A 17,763-nucleotide genomic window follows, 5' to 3' on the forward strand; every position below is an offset into this window, starting at 1 on the left:
AGAGAGAGAGAGAGAGAGAGAGAGAGAGAGAGAGAGAGAGAGAGAGATGTGCTCTGTTTCGTGGACTTTGGGACGTTAACACGAATTCCTCTCTCTATCCTGATTCCTCCTCTCTTCTACTTTTATATATTTGTGTTACGCAGTTGTCTTCCCGAAGACGTCAGACGGGAGGATCGTAAAGTCGGAGCTTGGCGTTAGCGTCGCTTTATAGAGAATTGGAATGGAAGCTATTATTGCTGGGTGTTTTATCGCCAATTTTATGTCTGTTAGTCGCTGGATTTGAGAGTTCTCGGGTTGTGCAGCATCCTCGACGTACTTTGTTAAGGGACGAACACCTTGTCCTATGGTGTTCATTGTCCCTTGTTCAAGTGTTTCTTCAAATTGTTTCATTTAATTTAATGGTATCTAGGATACTTACTTATTTTCATTCTATTTTTGTGGATTCAATCACCTTTGTACTTGAAGATGCTGATTCGGATAGTGCATTAAGCAGGAAGATTAGTCATTTAATGGGCGATATTGTAGGATTTAAGACGGAGGACAGAGTTTATATTAATAAAGAGAAATATATAAGGTCTATTAAGACTTTGTAACGTACTATACATTTGTGAGCAAGTTTATGCATTTGACAACGCCTGCACTCTGTTTCTTGAAGTCCTCAACTGTCTAAATCACCAAGAAAAAATAAACAAGCGTCGACGTACGATATTGTAATTCTAGATTGAAAGCTCTTAAAATCATACGCTTGCAAGCCTCTCTGGTGGTTTATGTACTCATATTCACACCTAAGGGAAGAAAACTATTCGAATAGATATTAGGTGTAATCTTCTCAAAAGTAATACAGATGGAAACCACCATCCAAGTCTCGATAAAGAAATCCCCAAGTCATAGGTGAGGTGAAGTCCGTTGTTTGGTCCATAACAGGTGTTTTCAGTTTAGTGTCTTATAACTCCCTTTACCAGATGCTGCGATGTTCCCTGATATCTCGCTACGAGCTTTAGGCTAGGTCGATCGTGGAACACGTCGTCGTGCGTAAGTTACGACCGCGAATTCCCGTCTTTCCCCATTCGTCATGGGAAGCCACCGCTTTACATATGCATGGAGAGCAAGCGAGCATGTAACGGCTAAGTGGTCACATCCCCTTACGTGAAAGTTAAGTGGGCATGGCAGCACGAGCCGTGGCCACGGGCCGAGAAAATTATCTTCAATTATCTCGTGCAATCGTAGGCCCCCTTTCTCTCGCCTCCTATCCTACTCGCTTGCGATTCTCTTCTCGCACTCGACTCGCGAACCTTGCCGTGATCTTCGTCGCAGAGATTCAGGAAGATCCTGCACGTTCCGAAGTATCGTAGTATCGTAACGACTTCATTTGTCGTTGAGGTATCCGTTTAGAAGATTTAGAGAATTGATTGGGTATCGAAAGGAAATCGTAATAGAAGAAAGTAGTCAGTTCACATGTAAAATAAAGAATTTAAATAACATTCTTCGGATTAAGAAAGTTTCGAAGATATTCCTATATAGGATACAGCTGACTTGAGATAGAAGTTAGCCTTCTATCAAATATTTTCAAGCCTTTATCTGCATGTCGAGTCGCACAAAAGGCAACGATTGCCAAGTATTTCCCGAATTCTCGCAGAGATACGTTCCGAGAAGCGACGTTAAAGGGCGTCCCAGGAGGCGAAACGGGCCAAAGAACCTCGATGCGTGCTCGTTTCGAGAAATCCACGAGGCTTCTTTCAGTCTCAAAGAAAAACTCGCGGCAAACTCTCGTCGAGGGGGATCGGACATCCCAGCTCCATGCGCGCGGGTGCGTTGCCTCTTCTTTTTCCGCGAAGCTGAACGAAACCCATTTGTAGCGACGGGCAGAAAATTGCCCGCGCCGCGGACAGGATAAAATATTCCTCCTGGCTGGTGCAACAGATTTCCGCGAACGGGGGAGCAATTTGCCCGGGCTCGCGGCTAATGAAACGTTCCGCCGACATTTATCAGTTATTTAAACGATCGGCCGACGCGCAAATTGATACATTAGACGCCAGACACTCGGTAGCGTAACGGATCCCTTGGCCGTGGAGGCAAGAAACCTCGACTTTTCTTCCTTCGCAAGAAAATCGCTTGTTTCTTCGACGATCTGGGATTTTAAGGCTTGTTGCAGCGGTTGTCGCCGAGTCCCGTTCCCAGGTATCTCCGAGGAAGACGGTAGTGGATATTGAAAGATTTTTTTTTATTTATTTGATAATAGTTTTACTCTTTGTTTATTTTTTCTTGGTGATTTAGACACATGGGGACTTCAAGAAACAGGTTGTAGGCGTTGTCAAATGTTTAACAGCTCTGATAGTTTGCTCTTGTATATCGTCAAGAAGGAACATAGGTATTTCTTTATTTCACGATGAAACTGATGTTCGTTGACACAAAGATTATAAGAGTTTCTTAAGCCTCCTCTGCCTAACGTTAAAAAATTCATACTTCTTTTCTATATTCAAATCACTCGTCATCAAAATTTCTTTGGCTGCTAAAAATATCATCTACGATTTCTTCCAAACCTTGACCTATCAGGTCAAGGGCCCAGTTGGTCCACACCGCGGAAAAAGTTGGGAAATTTCCATCTTCCTTCTAGATGACTGGCACGCTACCAGGTCGAACCGCGGATTTTATCGTTCGTTGTTGTTCCACGGTTGCGTATTTGCTGGCCAAGCCCGGCTCGGTGTCCCGACCGCAAACCTCCGTTTTCCATTGGCTTTTTCTTACGCGGCTCGACGAAACGCGACTGCTCGATCAGTCGTTTCCACGCCGAGCAGCGCAATTACGTTGCACAATAATCCCTCCTGGCTTCCAGTAGTCGCGAGCTGTTGCCTGCCTTCCAACGGAGATACAAGAGGGGCATTTATTTATCCTTCCCGTCGTTGCCGCGCACCGTACACACCTGGAGGGTAATGGCTATCGCGAGGAGTACGCGTAATTGCCGGGATTTTTATTATTCATAATCGCTGCAACTCGAGCAAGCTTTGTTAAAACGATCCACAACCCAGGTTTTAGATGCTCGTTTCTTGTGCAGCGCTAGACTTATCATTGCTTTGTGCTATAGAGAGGATCAGACAACTGTGTTTATTTATTAACGTTGCTTCGAACGATTTTGGATCGTCAGAAAATAGCAGTGACTCGATGAATTACTGAATTCTTTTATTTTTCACATCACGATAACCCTAGACGTGAAAAACGCGGATGGCAGTCTCTGTGTTAATTAATTTCAGAAGTGGAGTTGACGCTAGCCTCTCGATTGTTGAAAATTCTTCCCTTGGAAAACGTCGAGACAAAACTTTATTAGACCTCAGCGATCGTGAATTATAATTACTATTGCTACAAAGCAAACATTCAACTTACTCTCGAGTTTATAATCCCTCTGGTTAGATAAGCATGTTTTTTTGCAGACATATCGGTGCCAGTTGTCGAAGAAAGCATTAACCGTAGGTTTATCTACTTAACGCAGCCTTGCGCTGCCATTAGTAAGTCGCGAGTGGAATTGAAACATTATTAATAGCCGGTCACGATCGATCGCCTAAGTTTCCTAGCAATTACCACACCTGGCGAAATATCGGCGAGCGTCTAAGGGTTAATCGGCAAAGCAGTCGTTCAGTCATTCACCAAGCCAATCCGCGTGTCGTAAGGTTCTGTATGTTGTAAGATTTAGGAGCGAGTTGCTACTTCGCTGCTTACTTTTCGTTTCTCGCAGCACAATAGAATTTTTCTCAACGAAATTTTCCCTGCTACTCGGTTCGACTGTTGTCAAGAATATTTCCAAACGGTACTCCAATTACGAACGCGCAGACGAGAGTTCGAATCGAAAACGAAGCTACAGTTGCATAAATGGTAGACCAGAAAATAGACGATTAATTTGTGACGGGGTCAAAGTTGTCCATATCCTTTTAAAATATGGATCCATATAAAGTGCATGGATGTCCTCGATCCAGTTTTTTTTTTTTTATTACTCGAGAGGAGGCTAATTATTCATTAGCGGCAGAAATATTGATTTTTTACTGGAACATATCTGGCCTCGTTGGGTTTCGTTTTACTCTATAAATTCCAAAATGTTTTGAGAAAATTTTTGGGAAAATTAAGTCTGCTTGATAGGTTTCAGAGCGAAGCTGAAGAAAATTTGAATCTGCACCAATTAATCTGAATTCTAATTATTTCTCAAATGTCTCTTAACGTTTATCTCATTCCAAAGTACAACTTGGAAATATTGTTCAGCTACCTTCCAAAATCCGTCATTAAATTCTCACACACACCAAATATTTTGCTTATCGAAGCCCCATGGTTTCATTTCACTGATATATCGAATCGATCAGCAATATATCGCAAGTAGCGAACCATGAAGACGAAAAACGTCAGTCTGCAGCAATCTGGTGTCCAGCTTCTTGAGCAATTCCTCGCCCCGTCCCGAACAATTAAAATTTACCAACACTGGTGAACTCCGACAACGTAATTCCCGCGACCAGGTCGCGCATAAATTTCACGTTTACCGCCGACGAGGCGCGAGCGAAACCGCGCGAGTTGCCCAAGCGGGCGTTCTCTTCCGGGCCTCGAGCAATAAAACCCGACCGTCGGCTTTTCATACGCCTAGCGTCAAGAGAGAAAGTCTCGCAGGTGGCTCGATAAACGCTCGAGACGCGTGAAATGATCGCCTAACAGGAGGACTCGGTAGGGCGCAAGAAGATGGCGGGTCATTTTTGACCCGTAGCAAAATTCTCCGTCTGGACTCGTTTCTACATTTCTCTATCGTTCTTTTTGATATTAAAGAGTGAAAGTAATGTTTCGTTAGCGAAATGTCAGCTCTAGGTCTTGGAATATTTCTTCGCTCCAGATTCAAGAACGTTAGCTTCTATTATTTGAGACAAGACACGACTGATGAAGTCCTCGTGTTTCGAATTTCAAATATTTAAATTAGAATTTAATGAAACATTTTTTCATAGAGCAAAGCTATCGGTGAAGCCTAGCTCCCGCCACTAGATTAAAGCGAAAGAAATCAAAACGACGACCCCAAAGAAACAACTCTTCCATATTCTAGAGGACAGTATTCTTCTTGTGGAATAACCTGTTCTAGATGAAGCGTTATGAGCTCGAGGCGATACCCTGTTTCCTCGATGAATCGCATAAAGCGTGAACTGGTACGGGGATTCGTCGAAGAGACAAGGAACCGCGAGTGGAGGCGAGAAGAAAGGGCCGGTATTAATTGACGAGGAGGACTCCCACGAGAAGAGTCCATGGACCATAATTCTTTCTTAATGTGACGCTTTCCTCTGCTCTCTTGCCTCCGCCCTCGAGGTCTCGGCGCGTAATCTCTTCTCTCGCGCGTCTCTCGAGTGTTTTTCTCTCCTGTGTCCACACACGCGCGGGAAACCAAGGAGTGGTCGCGCGGGGGTGTGGATCGAACCCGACAATGACCAGATATTATGGCCAACCCCATAAAAGCCTCTGCTCGGAGATTGAGCTTTCCCCGTTTCACGACGTTTATTATTGCACGTCCGGCAACCACGAGTGGATTAAGACGAAACGAGGATCGGAAGTCGCGCCTGAACCCGGGGGTGTGATCGAGGAAACAAAGAGAACGGACCCTAGCCACGGGAGAAACACGCGAGAGCAGATACGAGACTATTGCTCGCGGGGAATATTACTGGCACCAGCTTATCGGCTAGATCAGTGTTTCCCAACTATAGTCTGCTTGGACGAGGCAGAAATAGCTGAAGAGGAACGTTGGTTCTTGACATTCTTCGATACACCTGATTGTTTTTAACAAGATGGGGTGGGCTAGGTAGGGTATATGTCTAGGCAATCATCTTCGAGTATTTTATTTATCGAGTTGTTGGAGCACAATTTTCGTTTATTTTACTGCTACATCGAATGAGACTAAGAGACATGGACGATATTATTTCACCAAGTTCAGGGATCTCATCAAGGTTTAATTTTGTAAAGAGTGGATACAATGCTTCTAAATTTATGTAAATAAGATCCCTGGACTTTGATGAAGAAGCTCGCCATTCATCCATAGTCTTCATCGTTTCAAGCAACATTACCCTTCGAGTTCAGGCAAGAGGCCAAGGGACTGTTCGATACGATTAAATATCGTAACGAGTGGACTCAAGCTCAACTTGCTCCTCGATGAGTTGGTAACTCCTGTAGCGATCGAATCGCGGGCGATATCGATAACCTTCGAGCCGATTTCGTCCTTAATGACTAATTGGATAATGAATCGTTCGCCGAAGTCACAATCGGAGGCCTTTTGTCCGGGGTGCGAGGGGGTGGCAGGCGATTCTCGAGGAGAATTGAGTTCTTCAAAGTGGAAATTAATTGACAATTAACCGGCATTAATGCGCTGGCTTTCGATTTGTATTTCGCGCGGATGGCACGACTCTTTGTAGGGGGTCACGATGGACCTTAATCGCGCGCCACCGTTCCCCTCGAGCGTATCGTCTTCTCGTGTAAATTCGAAGGGATAAGGGAACTCGATAAAAAGACCGTGATGCTTTCTCCGCGCCCCGAGGCTTAGCCGCAAGGAGCGTCGAATCGACGGTAATTCCGTCCAATTAGGACACTCCCAATTAGGAGCCTTAGCCCCGTTCTCTCCTCTTTTCCCATTCCCCGTTTCACCTCCTCCGACTCTTGCTTCGAGAAGCACGACAAGCCTTCGACAAATCTTCGCGGAAGAATCGCGAAAACTGGATTTCAAGAGGGGAAACCTCGGGAGTTGGTAACGAGGTTTTCTTTGGCGGAGCTTGCTCGAGTAGTATTATATTCAACGATCCAAAGTTTTTAAATATTTATTACTGGGTTGTAGTAGTTGATAACTGAATACTCACGGATTCCAAGGGACTATCGAATATTGTCTTGAGAATGAGATCCTATTCGTACCACAGTTTCCCACGTGACTGTTACAGCTGGGGGATGATTATAAATGCAAAATTTGACAGTGAGAGTGTTGAGAAAAATAATGCATTGTGACATCCTGCATTAATTTTGCGCTACGTTTTTACAAGTAATCTTCTTCTCCGCAGTGTTGATCTTTCGCAATCTCAAAGCACTTTTCAACTCTGATTGTTGATCAAGTTCCATTGGATCGAATCTTTCTTCTCAGTTGAGAAATATCCCCATTCATCGAATTATCCTCTGACTCATACTGACAGAATCACTTCACCTTACGTGTTCCAGGCCGCCGAAATTGAGAAGTCTCGACTGCCAGCGTTGAACTCCGGATTCGCGAACACCACCAACACCGGCGGATCCACGGACAGCATCCTGTCGTTGTTGATTCCGGCGCCGCTCCGCGAGACTCTGTGGACGACAGTGGCTCTTTACCTCGGCTGGAGGCTGGTGTCGCGTCTGCGATAGATGTTGGAGTCCCATCGTATCGTCGTCACCGGCGACGAAGACGATGCCAGAGCCAGAAGTGTGGTGATCGACGCCTGGAACGGCACCCTGAACGGCCGTCGCGACGACGCGTCGCCTGGTGGGCCGGCAGGTCCTTCCAGCACTTCGGGGAATCCTCTTCAAGGTTGTAAAGGAGGTTCTTCGAAGATCTCTGCCACGGCCGAAGGAGTCGCGGGCGAATGTAACGTTCGAACGCCATCCGTGGCTGAATCGAACGATTTGCGCGGGAGGACGTCTTGTCGCGCCGAGAATGGACAAGATCTTCATTTCGATTACGTATTTTCTTTGTGTATATGCATTATGCGCCTTGCGGTCGAGATTGCACTCGTGCCGTTTCGCCTCTGGCCCTTAGAGTGTGACTCTTCGGATTGCGAGACGGACGAGGACGACGAAGAAGACGAAGAATACGGCGAAGGTGCCACAGGCAAAGTTAGATACAGAGGCATGACCGACGACGAGGACGATGAAAACGGGAACGCATCGGCTACTCGCCCGTCCCAGAGTCACTATTACCTGATGCCAATTACCATTTGATGTTTCCTATAAGCGCATCGATGATCGAGGAACAACGATCGCTGCGATCGTCGGTTGCTCTGACCTAGGGACGATCGAAAGCGCGATCCTCGTCGTCGGTCCCATCCGATCCGCGAGGGAAGGAATCGACTCGAGGGAACCTCCCGTCAGAGTCGACCCGTGGGTTCGAGGTTTCGCTCGTGTCACCGATCTTGCGACGATCCAACTGTGTTGGTGGGGGACCTGCAGAGGCGGTTAAAAGCATTGTCCTAATGTCGTTAAGCGGTCCGGCTAGGCCCATGCATTTTCGTTGACGGGGTTCTTCGCCATACTCGCTAGTCGATGGCACGAGCGTGCTCTCCCTAAACACGGGCCAAATACTCTGAAAAATTCTAAACAACGAACGAAAGTCTTTATTAACTCTATGATTCGATACTAAATTTAAAATTAACGCCAAATTTATGATAGCCTATCCGAACGTGAACTCGATCGAAAGAATATCAACCCCATCTTTTTATTCTAGAAGCAAACGTTTCGTTCTTTATTTGCTCTTTAACGATTCGAATCTAACCAAATTTTGCAAATTACCGCCTCAATCAGGAAGCCCAGATATTCGGGAGTCCAACAGCATTTTGACGAAAGTAGCGACTGAGAGTGTCGTTTCTGGAAACATTTCCCCTGGGGTCGATTCCTTCGCTCGCAAGACCTAAAGGCTCCTTGTTCGCGATCTATCGCGATTCGAGCGCTGAAAGGTCGATCGACGCGAGACGCAGTCTGGGGCCGAGTCCACGTGCAGTCTCGATCGCAGCGGAATCATCATCGAAACCGACGTTTCGACCGATCGTTCGGCTTCCTGTCGCAGGGTAGGCGACGATCGTCAGGTAATCGAGGTTCAAGGGTGGCGATCGGGTCGCGACGCGGGTCTTTAGGTGAGGGGGAGCATCCAAAATAATATCCAAAGAGGATATCTATATAACCGAATAATCAAATGTTGATCTCATTACGGATATAAAATAAAGAGAATTAAATAAAGTAGTGTGATTGCGGGAACGGGACAGATAGAGCGTCGTTATTCTTATCTCCGTTTTATTGCTGTTCGTTCTTTCTCACGATTCTTTTTCATCGTCATTTATTTTCTTGTTTTGAGGAAACACCTATCTGTCCCGTTGCCGTCGGTAGGAAGTATATCGACGTGCTTGTAGATAACGCGATTACCTAGCCGCTACGGGCTAGCAGAACTCTATCTGAGATATAATGACGCCGTGCCACGTCGTCTCGCGAACGGTCGAAAGGTGCGCGATGTCCGAAAGGTAGGGTTAACGTGGATTGGACCACATGCCGGACCGTGGAGGTCGTCGAAATTCTTCTCGCTGTTGAAGCGTTCAACGGGGAAGGTTCGACAAGAACTCCGAGATCGAGGTATTCGAGGCTCGATGTCAGATCGACTTCTCGATTTTTGGGTACTTAGGCTGCGTTCTCGCGTGGTATTAAATCGTTGCTTTTATCGGTTTGACAGAGGTGATATTCGCTGCCTTGGATGTCACGTTGTCTTAGGATTCTGATCGATTCTCAGGTAACACGAAATCAAATTTGATTTTTTATATTAATTATTTGACAGCTTCGATCCTTGGAATAATATTATACTATTCGTATCTTCGTGAGTATACTTCGCGAGTATTTTTTAAATATCGGAACATGGAAAAGTAATTAATTATAGATAGTTTTTTTTTTCATTTTCAGATCTACATATGTTTTATTTATTTTATTCTGTCTTAATACTTTGCCTCTCGTCAGAATTTGCATTATTGTACGTTAGATATGCTTTCACTTCAGATGGTGACGAATGTGTTAGAAAACTGCGTGTAGACATCAGCAAAAGATGTCCCTCTGTCACGACTGAAAAATGCCACGATTTCAAGTCACGTGAACGCATGCCTGTAATGTTGGAAGCTGATGCGATGGGACCCGAGGTGGTGCCACCAGGTAAGGACAACGGCTCTCGTCTCTAACGTAGGTCTCTATGATCTCTGACTTTTATAAAACTTGGTGCATGGATGAAACATGCATAGACACATGTTTTTCGTAATCGATAAATATTCATGTTTAGGGTGGTGAAAACTATCCTCTATCCTAAGTTGGAAATAAAAAATCGCACCACTGTTAGATTGGCTATTACAAAAAATTAAAGGAAATTAAAAAAATATCTAATTTTCTAAATATTTAGAGACAGTTAAAAAAATGCATTGAACAAGCATCTCTCTAAAATTAAAGTTACTACATTTATTTTAAGATTCCTTTTAAGATTGCAGTCTTACATTCGGATTACTCGAGCAAAATAATATTTATAATTGAATTATAACCAATGTGCTTCGTTCACTACTCCAAGGGTGATTTTCATCCCTTCAAAATATATCCGCATGTAAAAAAATATCTGTGCACGAAGTTTCGTAAAAATCGACCTGCAGTTAGCTAGATTTGACTATTCTTGTCAATGGCCAGCTAGGTTCGCTCCTCTCAGTTCCCAACAGTGGTCCCGTTGTGTGAGTGCGCGATCGTGGACTAGGATCGGGATCGCCAGGCGTCCATGGTGGCGGTTGAGTCGTTTGTACATAGATAGTATTTCGCGGGAGGGAGTTTTCTCAGTGTATTCCATAAAAAAAAAAATGAAAAAAAAATGAAAAAAAAATGAAAAAAATAAGTGAAAAGAGAAGACGTTCGATGCGCGATTCGAGCAGGTAGTAACGAGCAGTAAAACCGTATTGTATAGAGGATTTAAACTAAAAATAATAAAATTCAGTAATAAGTCGACGTTTATAATTAAAGTAGATAATCGATAGGTCGAGGATCGCAGCATCTTAATTGGCTCGCTGCGCCTCCCGTGGACAGTTTTCTTAATGATCTCCGGTAGCTTAGCTCTTAGTGGCGGCCTCGTCCACGAAGGACGCCTTTCACGGCACGCTGGAACAAGATGGGTTTTCAACCCTTTTCTCCCGCGTGTCGCTCTTTCTCTGACTCTCTTGCCTCCGTCTGCCGATTCTTTCGCTTCTTTACCCTGTTTTTCGCTTACTCTCATCGGTCTTCCCTCCAATCGACGTCCCTTTTCGCTTCTCACCTCTCCCATTTCTTCTTGTTCGACTCACCATCGAGAAATTTTCGAGCTTTCTTTCTTTCCACTTCCCCTATCCCCTTTCTCTTCGCCTTCTCGTCTACATTCTTCCGTTTCTTAATTCATCATCTTCTTCTTTTCTGTTTTTTGTTTTCTTTTGCTTTTGTTTGTTACTCGTCGATCCTTGCGAATCTGTAATTAAACGTTTTGATATCGCGTATTAGAGTATTTAGGTCTCCGTCGTTGTTCATGTTCGCGACTCGGAACGGGAGTCTCGCGTGCCGAGAACGTTCTTAGAATTTCGAAGAGGAATTTATAAATAAAGGATAGTGTGTGTCCCTGTCCGGGTTCCCCGTCACGACGGGTCCCCCGACGGGATGAAACCAAAATCATCATAAGGCTGTCGATACGAATACTATATTCCCGTGGACCGTTCTATCTGTCTCTCTATCTGTCTCTGTCTCCCGAGTAAAGACTTCTCTTTTAATTATTAATATTATTTTTTTTTTTTTATTACGATCTTCATTATTATTATTATCGCTATATTATTATTATTATCATTATCATTATTAATACTACTACTACTACTACTACTACCACTACTACTACTACTACTACTACTACTACTACTACTACTACTACTACCACTACTACTACTACTACTACTACTACTACTATAATAATTATTATTATTTTTTATTTTTGTTTGTTTGCCTCTGCCTCTTCCACTTAAAATAACGGATAAGATTACGCGACGTATCTCCGTCGAAGTATTCCAGTGTATAGAAAGTAATAATATTTATTAATAGGAAACACATATATCTGTATATGTGTCTAATTGTCTATTTTTCGCGAAGAGTATGTTACTGACATTAATCTTAAAGATAAAAAAAAAAAATATATAAACTTAAATGCGGTTAAGGTTGCGTTTAAGTGAAACCCTGGTCAGCCCCCTAAATAAACAGTGCTTCTTTGAGGAGGCACGCACGCACGCACGCGTTTTTCCGTTTTTCTGCTCTTTTCCTTTCGATTCAACGTTTTCTAAACTCGGTACTCGCCGTAGAGACCGACGTTCCATAGAATCAGTATAGATCGTCCAACTAGTTACTCCAGATATAAGAAATAGCAACGTAGAATATCCGATAATCGAATTAAGGTAACAAAAAAAAAAAAATAAAATAAAATAAAAAAAATAAAAGGGGGAAAAGTCTTTACGAACCGTGTTTTCAATCGTCGCCGCGAATCTTGAAACGATATCGACGGACGAATTACTAGAGATGTTCACGTAGTTAACGTACTAGACTAGCGTATTATTTTCACGAGAATACTTCTCTCGTCATCAGAAATAGACGTATTTCTGGGGAGCACAAGTTCTGCGGTGAGCCATTCTCCATTTGCGTTTCCCGGTTCGGCTTTGTGATACGAAGATTTATAACTTTTAAGTAAGCCCTACGGCGAATCGTTCGTACCTTCTTTTCAGGTTCGTCCCCTTCAGATCCGATTCGTTTTTCGGCTTCGGCAAATAGCGCAAATTATATATAACAGCCGTAGAATTTTACCTTTAATCTTGATCGGTAGCTTTGTCTCTGATAATGGTGGAAAATTATTATTTTTCCAAAAGTACATTGCGATAAAGTAGAAGTCAATTTTAAAACATCCAGACGAATATTTTAATGCATACTAAAAAATATGTTGATAACGAAAACGAACACAGAGACCATTCGTCGAACATACAGTATTTTTTATTTAATTTTGAACATGCACAAAGTAAAATTCATGCGATCATCTGTTGTCACGTGGTCTGAAGGGGGTTTACCGATTTCCACTTGGTTCGAATTCCGTTCATGGTAATTTTATCGAACGATGGATCACTGTCGTGCTTTTATTGTATTCAACGAGATATTCCAAAGTTTCTAACGCTGTTTTCGGTTCCCTCGTGTCTAACCTCCTCGTCGGACAGATTTTTCTGTTGGGTTCAAGCAGCAACTTGTCTCCGGCCTTTCGTCGTTTTAGAATCTCTTATGTTTCGACCGAGTTTTCTTCTCTCCTCTCTATTTACCCGAGGAGGGGGTAAACGCGAGAGTGAGCAGAATCGTCGTAAAATTGTGATCAAATAAGATAGTAATTGCCATTGGCATCGTGACGAGCCAGCCTTAAACGGGGGCTCGTTTACACGAAAGTTTATATTATTAAATAGCATTCCCACCAAAGGAAAGGAAGAGAGAGAAAGAGTGAGAGAAAGAGTGAGAAAGTGAGAGAGAGAGAGAGAATTCTCTATGTACTCCTCACCCCCCCCCCCTTCCGTCTCCCAAATCTTATTTCGATGTTTCTCCTTTTTTATCTATTTGCGATTTAGTAGCCTCTGTTCGTTTCGTTTTTCGGTTTACCTTTACCATGCTTTAGAAACGATGAGACCCTGTAGGAGCATTTTTTTTTTTTTTTTTACGTAGCCTTGTAGTCAGCCATAATTGAGAGCGTATTAATAATATAAATAAATATGAGTAAAAATTATATATATATATATATAATGGAAAACACTTATATATATATTTTTTAAATGGTATATTTGGATAATAATATATATGTATGTATGTATGTATATATTGTTATCGAAATACTGTATTCGAGGCGTACCGTGCGCGTACTGTAAAATTATACCGGTAGTCGTATATCTCGAAATTGCGAGTCCGAGAACGCGAATTAGTAATGACGAAGGATGTGTTTCTTGTTCAGAGACGATCCATCGATTGAGATTGACGAAGATCGGAGAACGACAGCCGAGGCTAGAATAAAAAGAAAAGCTGAAACTGTGACTATGTGGATCGTGGGGGGCAGGCTGTGACGCGAAATTAACATCGTTTAGATTAAACGCAGAACTGGACGAAGTAACCGTTAACCCTCTGACCAACGTGCTCAATCGAGGATTATTATTCGCAAATTAGAATATAATATTTACGTTTCTAACAGAACAATTTGAATAGCTTCGAACGAGAGAAAATAATTAACGGTGGCAAAAGTGACGCTTTTAGTAGAATTCTTTCGCCTCTATGAATGCCGATGCAAAAGTTTTATAATTCTGTCACGAAATTCGTTTAGAAGTTCATTCAAGAATTCGTCAAATAATCAATTACGAAGTTGGCCTAGAAATTCGTGAAAAAGTTATCAGGTCGCTGAAACAGAGGGTTAATTGGAATGATTTACCTCGAGTCACGTAATCCAAAGAGCTAATAGAAATCATTCGTCTCCATTGATCGAAAGGAAAGGAATGGGAAAGCCTAACTTTTCCGGAAGTGACCAATCGTGGATCGAAAAGCAGCCCGCTCGTCCGAGATCCCCGCGCCTCAAAGCATTACTGTGATTTCGTAATTATTAATGAAATATCTGATTATCGTAACGAATAATCGTATTGAATATCGTAATGTACCCCCCACCTGAGACCCGACCCTCCAACTGAGAATAAAGAAGAGAAAGACCCACCCGCGCAGAGGCAAACCCGTTCGAATCGAGCGTGTCGAGCGAATCTCTCGCTTTTTTATCTTTAGTCTCGTTCCGTTTCGAAAGCCCCAAGCCAACCCCTCGAGCTTTCTATTCGTTTTAAACGAGTGCGCGATATTATTATAGCTCGTAATCGTACTTTCATATGATCTCTATCAGGTGGATTACACGTCGATCAAGCGAGTCGATCACTGTTTCTCTTGTTTTTCAATATTTCTTTGCAACCGTCTTTCTTCTCTTTATCCAACCCCTGGTATTTCTCAACGATGGGCAAAATCTAGGTGAAAAAATTGTCAGTGGACAAACGATACACTCTTTCGTACGTCGTGCAAAGATTAGAATTTGTCGTTAACGAAAGGAAACCCTTCCCGAAGAATTCTTCGTTTATTCTTGATAGTCTTCGATAGGAGAAGTTGTTTTCAGAGCAGCAAGTAGAAATGAAATTTATATTAAACAATTGTAGTATTTACTTATGATGAATTTAGATCGAAATGAATAGATTGTTGTGGATTTGTTTCGTTCGTTCGTTACTGTAATGAAATTTTGCCCACATCGAAGTCCAGATTCGAGAAACAGGTTGCATCGACGCTCGCTCTCGATCGCCACCCCCGAATATTTTTATTAAAGATGAATAAGAGATGTTAAAGTAGGAACGTCGAAGTCGCTGCTCGATGTGGATAATTATCGATACAAGCCATGTTTAGGGTAATTAAGATTGATTGTGGTGCGCGTCCTGCGCTTCATACATCCGACCCGGCGAGCCCTTCGCTATCGATAGTTCATTATTAGTAATCATTGTATCTCGCAGAGATGGGCAGAAATCTTATCAGGATACGAATTTCGAATAAATGAATGGAGATAAAAATTTGTACATATAAATTAAAAAAAAAAAAGAAGAAAATTCGTATCGATAGCCTTGAAGCATTCACAAAAGATAAATACCTCAAGGCTGTCGACACGAGTGATACTTAATTAAAATACGAGCTACGGAATGAAGTTACACCTCGCGTTGAACGATTGGATAGGAAACTGGATTAAATTGGCAAATGAATCGCTGTGTGCTGTTTTTATTCGTCATCTACTATTCGAATAAAATTCTGCCCATCTTGAAGATCTCGCGTCAGAGGTTTCGGATGCACAACCCTCGTTACGAGGGCCTGCGCAGAGGTATTTATCGGACCAAACATTGAGATTCTACTTTTTTTTTTTTTTTTTTTTTTTTTTTGACAATCCGTTTGGTACTCTTTTTGAAGGCCCGTTTACTTTCGCATCGACAATTTTTTAGGGGATGGGCACGATACTTATCTGGATAAATCACGAATGTCAGATACAAAAATTTAAATCCATAATTCATTCAACGCGAAATTAGATTCTGAATACTACAAGAAAGTTATATTTCAAAAAATTATATTTTGAAAATCGGTTTGGCAGGCGTTCGATTAATTAAGTCGCTATGCAGGGTCGTTGTTCGTCACCTTTTTATTATAATCAAATTCTGCCCATCCCATTCAGCGGAGAGAAATTGTTGGAACGTCGATCGAGGCCGAAAGTCTGAATTTTGAAAAGAAATGAAAAGATCTTTCTCACGAGGACCTTCGACCTCGAGCGAAGCGACGCTTGGCTCGGCTTTGTGTTTCATTTTCTTCTGTTACCCACTCAGTAATTAAATTAACGTAAATACACCGTAGCTGATAAACTTGATGTTTCCGACAGTATTTAAACCGGGGCTCGAATTTTTTATTCGTCCGTAGCGAATTTTATTCGTTTGCCGAAGAAAAGTCCGTCTTTTTTGATCGTTTACTGCCGGAGCCCCGGTTCGAATAGCGGTACGAAGATAAAAATGTATTTGAATGTATTTAACGAAAAGAAACGTGAAATTATATAAGAAAGCTGATTACACGTACACGAGTATTCTATACATACATATATACACGCGTGTCAGTGATAGGCAAAATTGATAAGAATGTGTGCATCGATGGGTCGCACCCATTTACAAATTTACGCATTTACTCGTGAAAAAGAATGTTGCAACGAACGAATAACAGGGCTCGTCCAAGTGATATCGCGAGCCGCAAAGTTTTGCCTGTCGCTGACGCAACGAGACACCGACATGGATGTTATATCGAAGTATAATTGACGTATAAAAAAAAAAAAAAAAAAAAAAAGAAAAAAAAAGACAACGGGAGAGGTTTTCATTTGCTCAGACTGTTTAGGTTTGCCATAGAGACGTGAAACGAGAAAGAAAAACTCACACAGAGCAAAGAAACGAACACACCTGTAATCGACCGTTGAGCGTCTCGTTCCGAATGTGTGCTGCCGATTAGCGAGATGTAACGTTTAAGAGTACTGCGATTCATTCATCGCTTCAGCTTAACTGTGCATTCCTAGTGCCAATCATAATTAAACACGAGTTTCGTTCGTCTGAGCGGGAGCGAGCGGCTCGAACCGATTTTTCGAGCGATCGGTTTGAGCGTCACGTTTGCAGAACCGAAGAACTGCGTCGGCGTTCCAATTCGATTTTGCTCGCTTGCTGAAAACGGTATCTCTCGAAGTGACTCGGAAGTTTCGTCGAACTTTCAACCATTTAATATTTATTTTTATTTTTGTTTTGTTTTATTTATTGTATGCCTTGTGTTCGAAATAAACGAAACGAAAGAGAGAAAAAGAAAAACGAAAATCGACGAGTGAGTTGTCCGTATTCTCGTGCCAGGCGCCATTCTAGGCTTGGTTTCGATCGGGGCTGGGAATCCCGTTCGAGCAATTTACTACTCGAGCGTTTCTATTGGTATTCGAAAAGTCGCGAATTGATTCGGAATACCAGAGCATTCGAATATTGTTATTCAAGTAGATTAAGAACGGTGAGGATTTCATCCCTTCGTGACTATAGGCAGTTGCAGCGATTAATTATTTCCTAATGCACATCAGTTTGTTCTGTTACGAATATAATCAGAATTGGACGATTAGAGATTCATTGAAAATATAATGCAGGTCGTATTGTACCATTGAGAAATTGCAACGAGGACGGGCAGAGATGGGCAAGATACTTGTCTAGTTGCGTATTTCGACTAAGAATTAAATTAATAGGTATCGGTTTATGTGCTACTTGTAGGACTTTGATGTTAATGTAAAAGTATATATTTCACTAGTAAGTAATAGACCTGAATAACTGCTCAATCGAATAAGCGTAACGAATAAATCGTTGTATAACACGATTATAGTTGCGCCCATCT

The 17,763-nt window shown here is 42.4% G+C and overlaps 1 protein-coding gene across 3 annotated transcripts in view; it reads left to right on the top strand.

The window, feature by feature from the left end:
* Positions 1-10,630, top strand: part of LOC128887947 (uncharacterized) — a 478,906-nt gene extending 468,276 nt beyond the window's left edge. For all 3 annotated transcript variants that reach the window (XM_054144471.1, XM_054144472.1, XM_054144470.1), the window contains one exon: positions 7,201-10,630. In XM_054144471.1, coding sequence (XP_054000446.1) covers positions 7,201-7,380 — 180 coding nt within the window. In that variant the 3' untranslated portion in view covers positions 7,381-10,630. The remainder of the gene's footprint in view (positions 1-7,200) is intronic.
* The last annotated feature ends 7,133 nt before the right edge of the window (positions 10,631-17,763 follow it).

Source organism: Hylaeus anthracinus, unplaced genomic scaffold, assembly GCF_026225885.1.
Source record: "Hylaeus anthracinus isolate JK02 unplaced genomic scaffold, UHH_iyHylAnth1.0_haploid 11989, whole genome shotgun sequence".
NCBI classification, from domain to species: Eukaryota; Metazoa; Arthropoda; class Insecta; order Hymenoptera; family Colletidae; genus Hylaeus; species Hylaeus anthracinus.